Source organism: Euprymna scolopes, chromosome 15, assembly GCF_053919585.1.
Source record: "Euprymna scolopes isolate OS-2025 chromosome 15, ASM5391958v1, whole genome shotgun sequence".
NCBI lineage: Eukaryota > Metazoa > Mollusca > Cephalopoda > Sepiida > Sepiolidae > Euprymna > Euprymna scolopes.
Window position 1 is genome coordinate 12,688,773 of NC_136496.1, and position 14,132 is coordinate 12,702,904.

General features: G+C 31.6%; 1 protein-coding gene across 1 annotated transcript in view; it reads right to left on the reverse strand.

Moving 5' to 3' along the window:
* The window catches only part of LOC145294260 (chitinase-like protein 3), a 123,341-nt gene extending 109,725 nt beyond the window's left edge, over positions 1-13,616 (reverse strand). Inside the window, exon 1 of the mRNA XM_080141359.1 lies at positions 13,538-13,616. Within this exon, the coding sequence (XP_079997485.1) occupies positions 13,538-13,616 (79 nt within the window). The remainder of the gene's footprint in view (positions 1-13,537) is intronic.
* Positions 13,617-14,132: the final 516 nt, after the last annotated feature.

The window sequence follows — 14,132 nt, forward strand, 5'->3', positions numbered from 1 at the left end:
AAAAAAAAAACTCGCATATCACGGACAGTCAAAAGTCTTTATTTTATTCTTTTCAAAAACATAATTATAGATAATAGATTAAACTAGTAGGGAGACCCGAGGTTGTCCGGGATTAAATGATGACCAACAGATGTTCCACGCCTCCAATACTTTTATTGGAATCGAAATCGACGAAATCGCCCATTTCTCAATCAAATCGATTGATTGCCTGCTCTAGTAAGGGACCTACCGTGGTGCACAGGGATGGAACTTCATCTGACTTAGAGAACCTACTGCTGATTTTATAAAATTATATATATATATATATATATATATATATATATATATATATATATATATATATATATATATATATATATATATATACTAGCGGGGTACCCGGCGTTGCCCGAGTGTTTGTTTCCGGGACGGGGGGGGGTTTAAAAAAATGTTATGGTAGGTAAGTAGGAAGGATCAAACCCGGAGTCATGAGTAAAAGTAGGAAAATAAAGTGTGAAAAAAAAAAACAAAAAAAAAACATCTGCAACGTTAACAGTTCGGCCACCAAGAAAAGTCCATTCCAGTTGTTTAGGAAAAAAAAACAACAAAAAAAAACGACTACGGTAGGTCGGCGCGAACGTGAAAATATAATGTGAATTGTCCAGCACGCTAACCACTACGCCACAGAGCACTGCAGCTTAGTTTAGTGATTTTAAATAACTTCACATGAAAGAACTACGAAGCCAAACCGGTGTTCTCTTCTCAACTGTTCCTTGTGAACGATCCCCAAACGGTGTTAAGTGGTGGCAGGGGGAGGAGGAATTTATTAGAGAGAAAATATTTTACCACTTCCATTGATCTTAACCGATTTTGGCCGTGACTTCTCAGCAGAAAAAGTATAGAAATCTAAGATTATCGAGGAATTTGAGAAATAATAAGCCTATAACACACCTCAGATATTGTTCTGCCCTTTGTGCATATTATATTTGCATGAAATATCTTGATTTTTAATCCTATTAATGTCAAAATCAGACGGGAAAAAATGAGTTCATTTTATTTATATAGAATAGATAGATAGAAGATAGATAGAAGAGAAGAAAGAAAGAAAGAATAGAATAGAAGAAGAGAAGAGAAGAGAAGATAATGGCTTGCATTTGAAGTTTCAAATTCAAAAGTTAAGCACAATGATTCAATTCTGCTCATCACAAAAGCATTCATTTTGAACGTCTTCCCTGTCGTATCAAAAACTACTGTTGAAGTTCTACATCGGGCCCTTCTTCTTGTACGGTGATAAAACTTCTCAAATGCACTTTTGTTTGATGTTAGGTTGTATAAGGATTGGATTGCTATTTCTTAAATTGGATTTTTCGATTATCGGTATTTATCGGCATGTAAATATAAAACATATCCAAGAGCACTCCCAGATACATAAGTTACATGTGTGTAGATTTTTTTAAATTCGGCCTAGCAGTATTGTGGTTTATAGGAAACGGACCCCCCCCCCACACACACACACACATGAAGTTCCTTCAATGTATAAGTAGAGATAGAAGACAAAAGGTAATGGTTTAGGGGTGGCATAACAAAAACAACAAAAAAATATTAACAGAAGACATTTGCCTTTTGGCTATAAGCAACGTGTAGAATCTGTTCTGATAGTACACTTCACCTTTTTTTACCTCGATCAGTGAAGGAGAAATCCTAAATGACTGAGGGAATTTTTATTTTTATTCCTATCCAGAGTGCTCCATTTTGGGGATCTGGATTTTCCCACTTTAAAAACAGACGTTGTATCTAACTCTGCTCTCGTGGGGAGTCAAATAAAAAAGGACAAAAAGATAAACGACACTACCCCAAAAGGAGTTTGTAATGCCTGAGAGAAAGGTATAAAGATGAACATACCACGGACTTAAACTAGGGTTTTTAGTATCTTCCTTATGCGCTGACACTAACTTTTATTAACGTTGTTATTATTTGTCGGCATTTGCATAGTTGTTGAAACTGAAAGTGATAAAAAAAAGGCTGTGTCACAAACACCTGAATGGTGATTTTCTTTCTGCATCTTACATCTTTAAATATATTCAGTCTTTAAATATGCTCATCTTCATATATATTTAATCTTTATATATGTTTAATGTTTATATATATATATATATATATATATATATATATATATATATTGCACTTTCAAATATATATTATTTTAAAATATATTTCATCTTTAAACGTATTTTATCTTTAAATATATTTCCTCTCTATATATGTTAAATCTTTATATATATTTTCTCTTAAATATATGTCAACTTTTAATATATTTCATCTTTAAATGGATTTCATTATTAAATATATTTTACCTTTAAATATATTTCCTCTCTATATATGTTAAATCTTTATATATATTTCCTCTTAAATATATGTCAACTTTTAATATATTTCATCTTTAAATGGATTTCATTATCAAATATATTTTATCTTTAAATATATTTCCTCTCTATATATGGTAAATCTTTATATATATTTCATCTTAAATATATATCAACTTTTAATATATTTCATCTTTAAATGGATTTCATTATCAAATATATTTTATCTTTAAATATATTTCCTCTCTATATATGGTAAATCTTTATATATATTTCATCTTAAATATATATCAACTTTTAATATATTTCATCTTTAAATGGATTTCATTATTAAATATATTTTATCTTTAAATATATTTCATCTCTATGTATGTTAAATCTTTATATATATTTCCTCTTAAATATATGTCAACTTTTAATATATTTCATCTTTAAATGGATTTCATTATTAAATATATTTTACCTTTAAATATATTTCCTCTCTATATATGGTAAATCTTTATATATATTTCCTCTTAAATATATGTCAACTTTTAATATATTTCATCTTTAAATGGATTTCATTATTAAATATATTTTATCTTTAAATATATTTCATCTCTATATATGTTAAATCTTTATATATATTTCCTCTTAAATATATGTCAACTTTTAATATATTTCATCTTTTAATGCATTTCATTATTAAATATATCTAATTCTTAAATATTTTAAATTATTAAACATATTTCACCTTTAAATATATTTCATCTTTAAATATATTTCACCTTTATGTAAATATTTCATCTTTCATATATTTCACCTTTAAATATATTTCATCTTTAAATGTATTTCATTATCAAATATATTTCATCTTTAAATATCTTTCATCTTTTAATATATTTTATTATTAAACACATTATTTGTAAATGAATTTCATTTTAAATATATTGTATTTTTAATATATTTCATTATTACATATATTTAATCTTAAAATATATTTCATTATGTAATATATTTTATATTTAAATATATTTCATCTTACAATTTATGTCACTATTAAATATATTACATCTTTAATCATATTTTATCTTTAAACGTAGTTTATCTTTAAATATATGTCATCTTTCAATGTTTTATCTTTAAATATATTTCATCTTTATATAAATATTTCATATTAAAATATATTGTATCTTTAAATATATTTCATATCAAAATATATTTCATCTTTGAATATATTTCATATTAAAATATATTTTATATTTAAATAGATTCCGTCAATAGATATGTTACACCTTTTAATATATTCCATGCTAAAATATATTTTTTTATTAAATATATTTAATATTTTCATATATTTTATCTTTAAATAACTTTTAGAATATTTTTTTCAAGCTTTAAACATATTTCATCAACATATATATTCCATCTTTCAATATATAGCATCATTAATTAAATTCTATTATTCAATATATTCTATTATTAAATGTATTTCATATTTGAATATATTTAATTTTTAATATATTTAATATTTAAACATTTTTCATTCTTAAACATATTTTATTGTTAAATATATTTTATCTGTAAATATATTTCATCTTTAAATATATAATTTGACTTTGGATATATTACATCTTTAAATACATTTCATAATTTTATATATTTAATTATTACATATTTTACATCTGTAAATTTATTTCATTATTAAATATATTTCCTCTTTTGATATATTATATTTTGAAAGATATATAATTTTTAAATATATTACATTATATATTTTTTAATCTTTAAATACATTTTATAATTTTATATATTTAATTATTACATATTTTACATCTGTAAATTTATTTCATTATTAAATATATTTCCTCTTTTGATATATTACATTTTGAAAGATATATAATTTTTAAATATATTACATTATATATTTTTTCATCTTTAAATATATTTCATATAAAATAGTTTTCACCTTTAAACATATTTCATCTTTAAATATATTTTATCTGATAATCACTATGTTTTCCGATGCAAGTATTGTTTTTAAAACTTTTTACCAATACCAGCTTAAATATGCCAGCGGTAGTAATCCTTTTTGAATGTGATATAACAGAGCATATACAACACTACGTTCTCAAAAGGAGATTGTAATGCCTGAAAAGGCTAGTGTAATTATGAACGAAAATGTACTGTACTATTTCCGAAAGGAGAAGTTACTACCTGGAAAGATGAGCTAATAAAATCAGATAATACACTACTTGGGTCTAAAAGAAGAAGATAATGAAAGGGAGAAAGGTATGATGACGTATATTAGTCCTCACAGGAGGAAATAATATCCGGGTGGGTGGTCTATTGACAACAAATACTCTACTCCCCAAACAAGAGGTAATGCTTGGGAGAGCGGCGTCATGGCGCCAGAACAAATAGTACAATACTTCCCTTAATTGAACTTTGGTAAACCATAGTTAATTGAGCATTAAAAACGTAGGGTGATTGTGCAGTTTATGGACCGTGCTAATTTTTAGATAGGATTTTCAAGTTAAATTTAATTTTTACGTTATCATTTAGAAATTCTAAGGCGAGAGCACAGAACAGTTAAAACTTTCCCCATGTTAAGAATGTCTTTCTAAATACTAACGTTATTATTTCAGTATGGTCCGTAAAATTGCACAGGTACCAAAGACATTACAACAGTACATTAACAGAAGATAAAGTATTGTTTCGACTCCAGACAAGGACATGTCAAATTTTCATTAGTAATAGAAGTACAATAGTACATTAATGAAAGAATAACATAGTTTCCGCTTTATGCAGGCAGATACAAAATCTCCATTAATAATAGATTGTAATATCCTTAACTATTGGGACTCGAGCATGGCGGTGTCTGGGGAAAGTAACGAACCTAAAAAAAACTCATACTCCTATCCCTAAACCCTGTATATAAGTATGTTGTACTCGATTTGATAAGTATTAATTATAGTGTTCTTTATTTCTTAAATGGAATACTGAATGCAAGTATAACTCAATCCCAAAACTAAAAGATATTTAAGCATCTATTTTGGGTCAGATGCATGATGATGCATATATCTCTTAACCGCCTGCGGCCTTTGGGGCGCTGCATTATTTCATGTAGCGTATCTTGTGCAAGAATATCCTGACGGCACTTATCCCTCAGCTGGGTTTAGAACGCATACAGCGCCTGGTAGCACACAATAGTCACCCATTTTAGTACTGACTTTTAGCGATTGATTAATTCACTGTATTTTCATTCCGATGTGCTTGTAGCTATTGAAGTTTAAACAAGGGTCTAAGTATACGCCTTCAACATCCAGAAGAAATGCGGTCCAACCCTACGAACATGTCAGGAGAAATTGCCTCCTTGATCTTCACCCTGTGAACTGCTGGGACGGCAAAATCTACGATTTGGCTGTAGTGAGTTTTGTAGTGTAATTCGAACCTTATTGGTTGCTGAATACTTGATGCTTCGCCAGGGCTATCAAGGGTATTTTTTATCGTGACGCCATCACTTGACGGAGTGCCTACGACGGCTTAAGAGAGTCCCATCTACCCTCAAGAGAAGGAAAGACCGCGCCAGTTTCTCAACCTTGTATTTTACTTCGCGATACATACAGCGCCTCGCCTTCCTAAATGGTTACCATCTGGTACTAGCCAGGCTCAACGTTGCTTAACTTTGGTTGTCTGGCGAGAACCGGGGTGGGAACGTGGTTGTGCCGTATAAAAAATTTAAAATTTCGAAAAATCAGCGAAATCTGTTTTCATACATAAATAGTTCATTTCGCCCAAGTTAGAAAGAGGAGACAAATCGACAACCATAGACGATCACAACAACATCCGAAACGCAAGGATGACGAAAGAAGTGACGATTCAGAGAATAACTACGTATAAAAATGTTTTATTTGCTTTATCTGGTTTCTTAATCGCTCACAGGCGAGAACAATCATTTACAATTTGATCGCCAATGGATGAAAACGAGCCCTGTACGACTGAGCATTATGGAAACTATAATATTTATCCTTCCACTTATTGAAGTTTAAAAGAGTGTCTTCAACGTAAAAGAGTCTGAGAAGAAAGGCGGTCGTCATCAAAGGAGAATTCAATCCTACGGACATGTCATGATAAACGGTTAAACCAACGAAACATACAAACGTAAAAGTTGATTCGATCGAGGCGGGTTTTAAATGGTACACCAGCGCAACATATGTCATTTGGACAATTTTCTCAGTGTTTTCTACCCATGATTCTCTGCGCGTACTGAAAGGTCTTTCTAAACATAGAAAAGCCCGTAGAATTGCCGGTGTCACAAATGAAGTTATATCGCAAAATTAACATATGCGCTGGGCGGGTCACGTATCAAACAGTTGATTGATATCTTCTAAATCGCTTACAGCATCTTCTTATCAGCAAACTGTCCAGTATATATATATATATATATATATATATATATATATATATATATATATATATATATATATTTGTTGGATGTGATAACTAATGGCTACAACTATGCAAACATGTTTCAGTGACCACCCTGCCAGGGAAAATCACCTCACCAAGCCAAGAATATCCACGAGAGTATTCGTCAAAAACACTGGCCTGATGAGGTGATTTTCCCTGGCAGGGTGGTCACTGAAACATGTTTGCATATGTGTAGAAATTAGTTATCATATCCAACATATTTATATTGATTTGTCTTAACATTGAGCACTCTTTGGTTGACACATTTTGGTTTTGTTTAAATAATACTACCAATAATATAATATATATATATGTATATATATGTATATGTATATGTATATATATATATATATATATATATATATATATATATATAACTACTTCATTTACTCACATAAAATTAATATACGAAAGTATAAATTTATGCGTAAACTTTAAGTATTTACGTCAAAAGTGCTCAATACGTAGGCAGAGCTAGTTAGTAAGTTATAAAATATATATGGCGATTAAGCTACACTGAATATTCCGCGTTTAACTTACTATATATATATATATATATATATATATATATATATATATATATATATATATATATATATATATATACTGGACAGCGGGAGGGCGTCCGGCTTTTCCCATCTTTGCTCAGTCGTAAAATACGCTTAAATATAGCTAGACTTTGGAATTCCCTACTTGCTAAATGCTTCGCTGACTGTACTGATATGCTAACGTTTAAATGTAACTTAAACAAGCATCTTGCATGGTTTCAAATAATAGCCCCAAGTGGCGATATGCCTTATTTGGAGTGAACATGAGTAAAAAACAAAAAAACAAACAAACAAACAAAAAAAAAAACGACAACAAAAAAAACAAAACAACAACAAAAAACATGAGAAATGCCATTCTAAAGTTCTCCCTTTTGGATCAGAAGCGTAATGGTTCCATTAGAAAATACTCAAAAGGCTGAAAACCGGGATGGTGACCTAATGGGGGTAGAAAACTAACCTAAGCACCTGCAAAAGTGGAGAAGATGTCGATGTAGCATTGCCTGTCTTAGACTATATCACCAGAGTAACTTAAAATATCGCAGGGTTCAATAATATTGAAAAGAGCTATGAAAAGAAATCTTGGTAAAACTTTTTATATAAAAAAATTAATGACTTGAGTGACATCAGCTATAATCGATACCGAAACCAAAACTTATAAAGAATTTTTATTGCGAGAAATGGAAGGTAATGCGAAAGAAGTGTGGCACACAAAATAACACACATGCTATCGTATTGATATGTAAATATAATGCTAATAAACCTTGTGTTTAGAATCCTTGTTTTGATATTGATTAAAATTCATTACAGGAATTAAAAGTAAGACTTCGTCTTACGAGATCATCAGAAAAAAAAATGGAATTCTGGGAATCTTGATTAATTGGCATATACTGACCATGGATCAAATTTAATGTAAACCTGAAATATTTCAATTTTTAAATGGAAGGTTATGCTCATATTATGAACCCTAAATCACTTCAAAATGGCCGCCAAAATTTAGAGATTATTTATTAATTGATGTCTTACTATGCCTCCATTCAAGAATCAAGAATCAATGGATACCCCCCCCCCCTGTAAGGGTAACTGTGCGTGTAATTCTGAGGGAAGAGTTGTGCACGCACCAAGCAACCCTCTCTTGATTCGACACTGCTTGAGTTCAGTGGCAAGAAGAAGTACTAGCCGACTGGAAACAATGTTGAGTTAAGCGGAGAGCACATACAGTATCTGGAACCCTAAATGATCACCCATTTTAGTATTGACCAGACTCAACATTGCTTAACTTCTGTAATCTAACGGGAATCGATGTGTCAACATGAATTATGCCGTATTGATGTCTGATACCTTTATAAAAATTTCAAATGCAAAAAGTAGGTTCTGCTCCTCCAAAGATTCTGGATTCTCCTGAAACTTCTCAGAGACTGGCGCCCGATATCTATAGAGGCCGTCGACTTTGACAACGAATTGCCACTTGCTAACTCATTTGGCATAATGGTTAGTGTTCGCTAATGAGCCGTTTGATTAGGGTGCAATCTTCATCAGAATCATACCACAGACTCAAAAATTGTATTTGATACCTTTTTTCTTAAACACATAGCATTGGAATGTGACTGTGACTAATTGGTTAACGACACTGATAATCTTAGTATATCAAGTTCGAATCCAGTTCGTTCTACAGAAAAAAAAATTGTCGCCCTAGAAAAGAAGACATGATTCTATTTCCGTTTGATGCAGGCAATCTACTAGTTGGGCAGTTGTGTACAAACCCTAAAAGCGATAGCAGCCTTCTATCATGCCTGAAAGTGGCACAATGTTCAACGAGCGAGATCGGAGATGTGCCACTGTACAACTTATGCTCTCTACCGATCCAAGTTATGTCAACAGGACCATTGCCAGCACCCTCAAAATGCATCGCTGGATTGCCACGTATAACATAAACGCTTGGCTTCAAAATGAGTACTACGACTTTTTGCCCTTCATTAAGTGCCCCCGCCTCCCCCGACCTAAACCCGCTGGAAAACTTCGTTTGATCATATGTCGAGAACATCACCAACATGACCTCCCATAGCAAAAAAGCCAGCCTGATTGTCGCCATCCGCTGAGTATTCGCCGATCTTCCGCGGTCGCTTGTGGAAAAGGTATGCTCCCAGTTTTGGATCAGTATCGAGGTGATGATTGAGGCTGAAGACGGCTACATTGAATAAATGTCAGCTCTACTACATAATCAAGTCATCTGAATTGGTTATTTTAATAAAAGTTTTAAAATAAAGCTGTAGTGTTGTTTAGTTCAGGGCGACAACTTTATCGTTCCGATTCTATAGAAAAAATTTTAACTGGAAGTACATAAGGGAAATGAATACTAACACTACAATCATCTGACTTATGTCATTCTCAACTATGGTCTACCACTTTGCTTTTTTACGTCTGGGATCTGAGTTCCAAAATTCGTAATGCTCGGTTAATTAATTAAAGAGTGAATTTTGTACGTACAAATATATAAACATATGCACATACATAACTTTATATATATATATATATATATATATATATATATATATATATATATATATACTCATGAGCAAAAAATAAAAATGGGTCAATAGTGACAGAAGGAAGAAATCGATTTTTCAATATTTTTCCATGAATTTTTGTTAACTGAAAATCTATATTTTGCAAATCATCATTATAGCATATAATAATAAGTGAAAAATGAATCCTAAAAATGGTAAAACCGTATCTTGGTGAGGATATAAAAAAACGAATTGCAGGATTAAGACAGTCCAAAATGACTTACAAGCAGATTTTTGACGTTTTATGGAAAGAAAAAGTGAAACCCTCTCTTTCTGTAGTGAAGCGAATTGGTCAACGGTTCGAAGTCGAACGCTTGGTAAAAGGAAAATCTGGATTTGGTCGCCCTAGAGCATCCACTTTGAAGGACGATCACATGCTTAAGTTAACTGTTTTGAAGGATTGAAAGAAAACTTACGTTGACCATAGAAAAGAATTCAAAGCAGGGGCTTGAAATTCTCTTTCTAGATATACAATATTTAGACGAATGAAAGAAATGGGGTTTTCCTTTAAAAGGTGTGCAAAGAAGCCATTTTTATCTAAGAAGAACATCAATGATAGAAAGAGATTTTTCTCATGTTTTGGCAAGAAAGGTACATACTGGTTCAAGAGTGTTTTCTGGTTAGATTAACAAAGATTTTGTCTTGTTAGTGATGCTTCTGATGCTCTCGAATGGTGCAATCGAAGAAATATTTTTGACAAGTGGTATAAAAATGACAGTTAAACACAAGAATGGAGGGATAATGGTATGGAGAACTTTTACTGCTGGGGAACTTATTAGACGTGAGAAGTCAATCAATGGAAAGGAATACATTCGAATATTAGAAACAGGACTGTTACCAAGTATCCAGAAGCTGGGAATATCCCAGAACATCATTTTTCACCATGATAATACCCCTGCACACATTGCTAAAGTCAGTAATAAAGTAAATGGTTTTCTGATAATTCAATTGGTGTGATATTTGAACCAGATGAAAGTCCCGATTTAAACCCAATCGAGATTATTTGGTCCATAGTATCTCGTGCATTAGCCGGAAGAACTTTTTCGAACGATGACAAACTGTGGGAAGCTGGAAGCTGTGCAAAGCGAATGGAATAGTATCTCCTCTTCACAGTGTTCTACTTTGGTTGAGAGCATGTCTAAAACAATTTTTCTTTTAAAGAAATCAAAATTGAATGCGATTCAACACTAAGCATCTATTAAAGTAAATGTCTTGCCCAGTGTTATTAGTCTCGTTAAAGTTTCCTTGTTCAATTGTTCTTTGTTCAATATAGCTTTTAGTGCAATAAAATGTATAAAATTGGTTTGACCCATTTTTTGCTCACGAGTATATATATATATATATATATATATATATATATATATATATATAATTATGATTAGTTTTTTTTGGAAAAAGAATTCCAGCAGAGTGCTCAATTAAAAGGAAAATCCAAATTTTAAGAGCGTACTTATATTTTGTGTACAGAAAGTTGTTAGTTGAGACAGGTCATTGGTACCGTCGGTTTCAAGCCCGATAATAAGGCCCGTTTAAGGGGCCTTATTATCGGGCTTGAAACCGACGGTACCAATGACCTGTCTCAACTAACAACTTTCTGTACACAAAATATATATATATATATATATATATATATATATATATATATATACATATTTATTTATATATATGTATATATATATAATTATCATTTATTAGATTAATTATTAAATACCTACAGACACTAGTGTTTCATCCTTTCGGTAATCATCAGTGCAGGGTGTCACGATTAACGTCAGTCGACAGGCTCGAACTCCGGCAACAGAAGTCATGTCTGGTTTCATTAACAAGAACCTGAACCACTTGGCTACTGCAAACCGCGAGAGATATAGTTCACTTTTTATTTATATCCATCCTTTAATTTATGAAGCTTGATGTAACTGTAAATATAAATTCTAATTTCACATCTAAATGTTATTAAGCAAGTTTTTTTTTTTTTTCATGTATTTGCATTTTGTATGATTCTAGCCCTTCTCTTTTTTTGATGAGAAATGCCATGGCCTAAAATTTTTTCTTTTTTTCTTAATTTCCCCCTTTTACTTATCATTATTGTTTGTATATATAACTTATACCTCTCATACATATTAGCAGGCCGCCCGATTTACTTTTTTCCTTTGACGTTAATGCCTGAGCTGTGGAAACGTTCGCTGCAAGGCTAAAAATTAAACCATCAGCTATTACGTTACGCATGCATATTCGTAATGCTGTCGTTCAACCTTCACCTGGAAAATCCCATTTCTTTAATTTTCACATGTTTGAACCGATTTCTCCGGCTAAAACCCAAATTTAGAATTTTGCATGGGTTCGAATACTCTATATAGTAAGTTTCATGTCTGTAGACCAAAAACTGACAGAGGAGTTTGGTAGGCAAATATTACACAAGTAAAAAATCATGTAGAATATCTGCATGAATATAATTACACGTAATAGTTAACTAAAAATTATCATCCCATGAGAAAACTGAAAAAAAAAAAAAAAACTAATCAGGACTTAATTAAAATGAATGTTTAAAATTAGCCAGATCTTTTGCAGATTAATGCAATTGCACGACCCATATATAACAAAGTTGTATTTTCTTTTTAAATAAATAGAAAAAGGGTTTTAATATGAATATCAATACAGAAAAAAATTATACATATATATATGTGTGTGTGTGTGTGTGTGTGTGTGTGTGTGTGTGTGTGTGTTGCTCCCTATCTAGGGGTGTAACATTAGTAAAGGGAAAATAATACTCAACTAGCATTTAGGTAAAAATGTTCTTTCATATAAATAATTGAATTCGTTCAAAACGTACGGTAAGGAAAATGAAAAAAATAAACGATATATATATAAAAGGAACTTTTTCTGCTTGTATGTGTATGTGTGTGTTTACATGTGTGTGTGAGTGAGTTCGTTTTCTATGGGCTCGAAAACGGCTGGGCCGATTTTTATAAAACACCTAACACAGTCTAACATCACAAGTGCATATAAGAAGTTTTATTACCACACAAGCTGTAAGGCCCGACATATAAAATCAACAGTAAGTTCTTTTATATGAGAGGGGCTTGTTAGAAATGAATGTTTCATCTTTGCAGCACAACTGAAGCATGATATTTGACTTTTGCATTTTAAAATTGTATGCAAGCCATTATATTAAAAATAAAAGTATAAAATCAACAGTAGGTTCTCTACAGTGCAATGTAAACGACAACGTATTGTGGACTAAGTCACTGCGGTGAGGCATGTGAAGCTTCTTCTCGGTGCCCCGCGATATCGATTTGATTAAAAAATGGAAATTTCACCGATTCCGATGACAATAAAAATATGGGAGTATGAAAAATTCGTTGATTCTAATTCAATACCTGGCAACGTCGGATCTTCCTATATATATATATATATATATATATATATATATATATATATATATATATATATATATATACAAAATTCATTCCTGAACTAATTAACCGAACATTATGAATTTTGGAACACAGGTATAACAAGAGCAAAGCTACTAGACGAAGATGTAAGGGAGAGAGAGAGCACCCCTTTCTAAGGAGTACTCCACTTGCATCTTATATACATAAAAATATAGATGATTGTTAAAGGAACTCACCTTCGGCAGCAACGCATAGCATCGACAGAACGACGAGCAACTGGAGAGAGCACCAGGCCAATTTCGTGGATAACGACATGATTTACGGACGAATGGAAAATACCTTCTATAAGTTTCCTCGATCCAGGGAACGTGATTAAAATCGAAAGCGAACCCCTTCGAAACAAAAAGGCACAACGCGATAAGGGGGTGAATTAGAGACAGATGTTCGAAGTTATACGAGGAGGGACGACCGGACAAAAAATAACAGGTTGTGCTTCCACGAAGAATCTGGATCCCCTCTGAACTTCCTCGGAGACCGGTGCTCGATAGTTATAGGGCCGGTCGGCTTTGACAACGAAAACGAGGCCCGAAGGAAAGATGGCGACTAAGAGTGGATAAGGCGGGAAGACAAGAATAACAATATATATATATATATATATATATATATATATATATATATATATATATATATATATATATATATATATATATATATATATGTAAAGAAAATCACCAAAATGAGAAAAAAAGGGAAAGTGTCTACGTAGGGAGGGGCTTCAAGTATACGTAAATTACGAAAAAGGTAAGATAAAATAGGGGGAGGAAATATAAA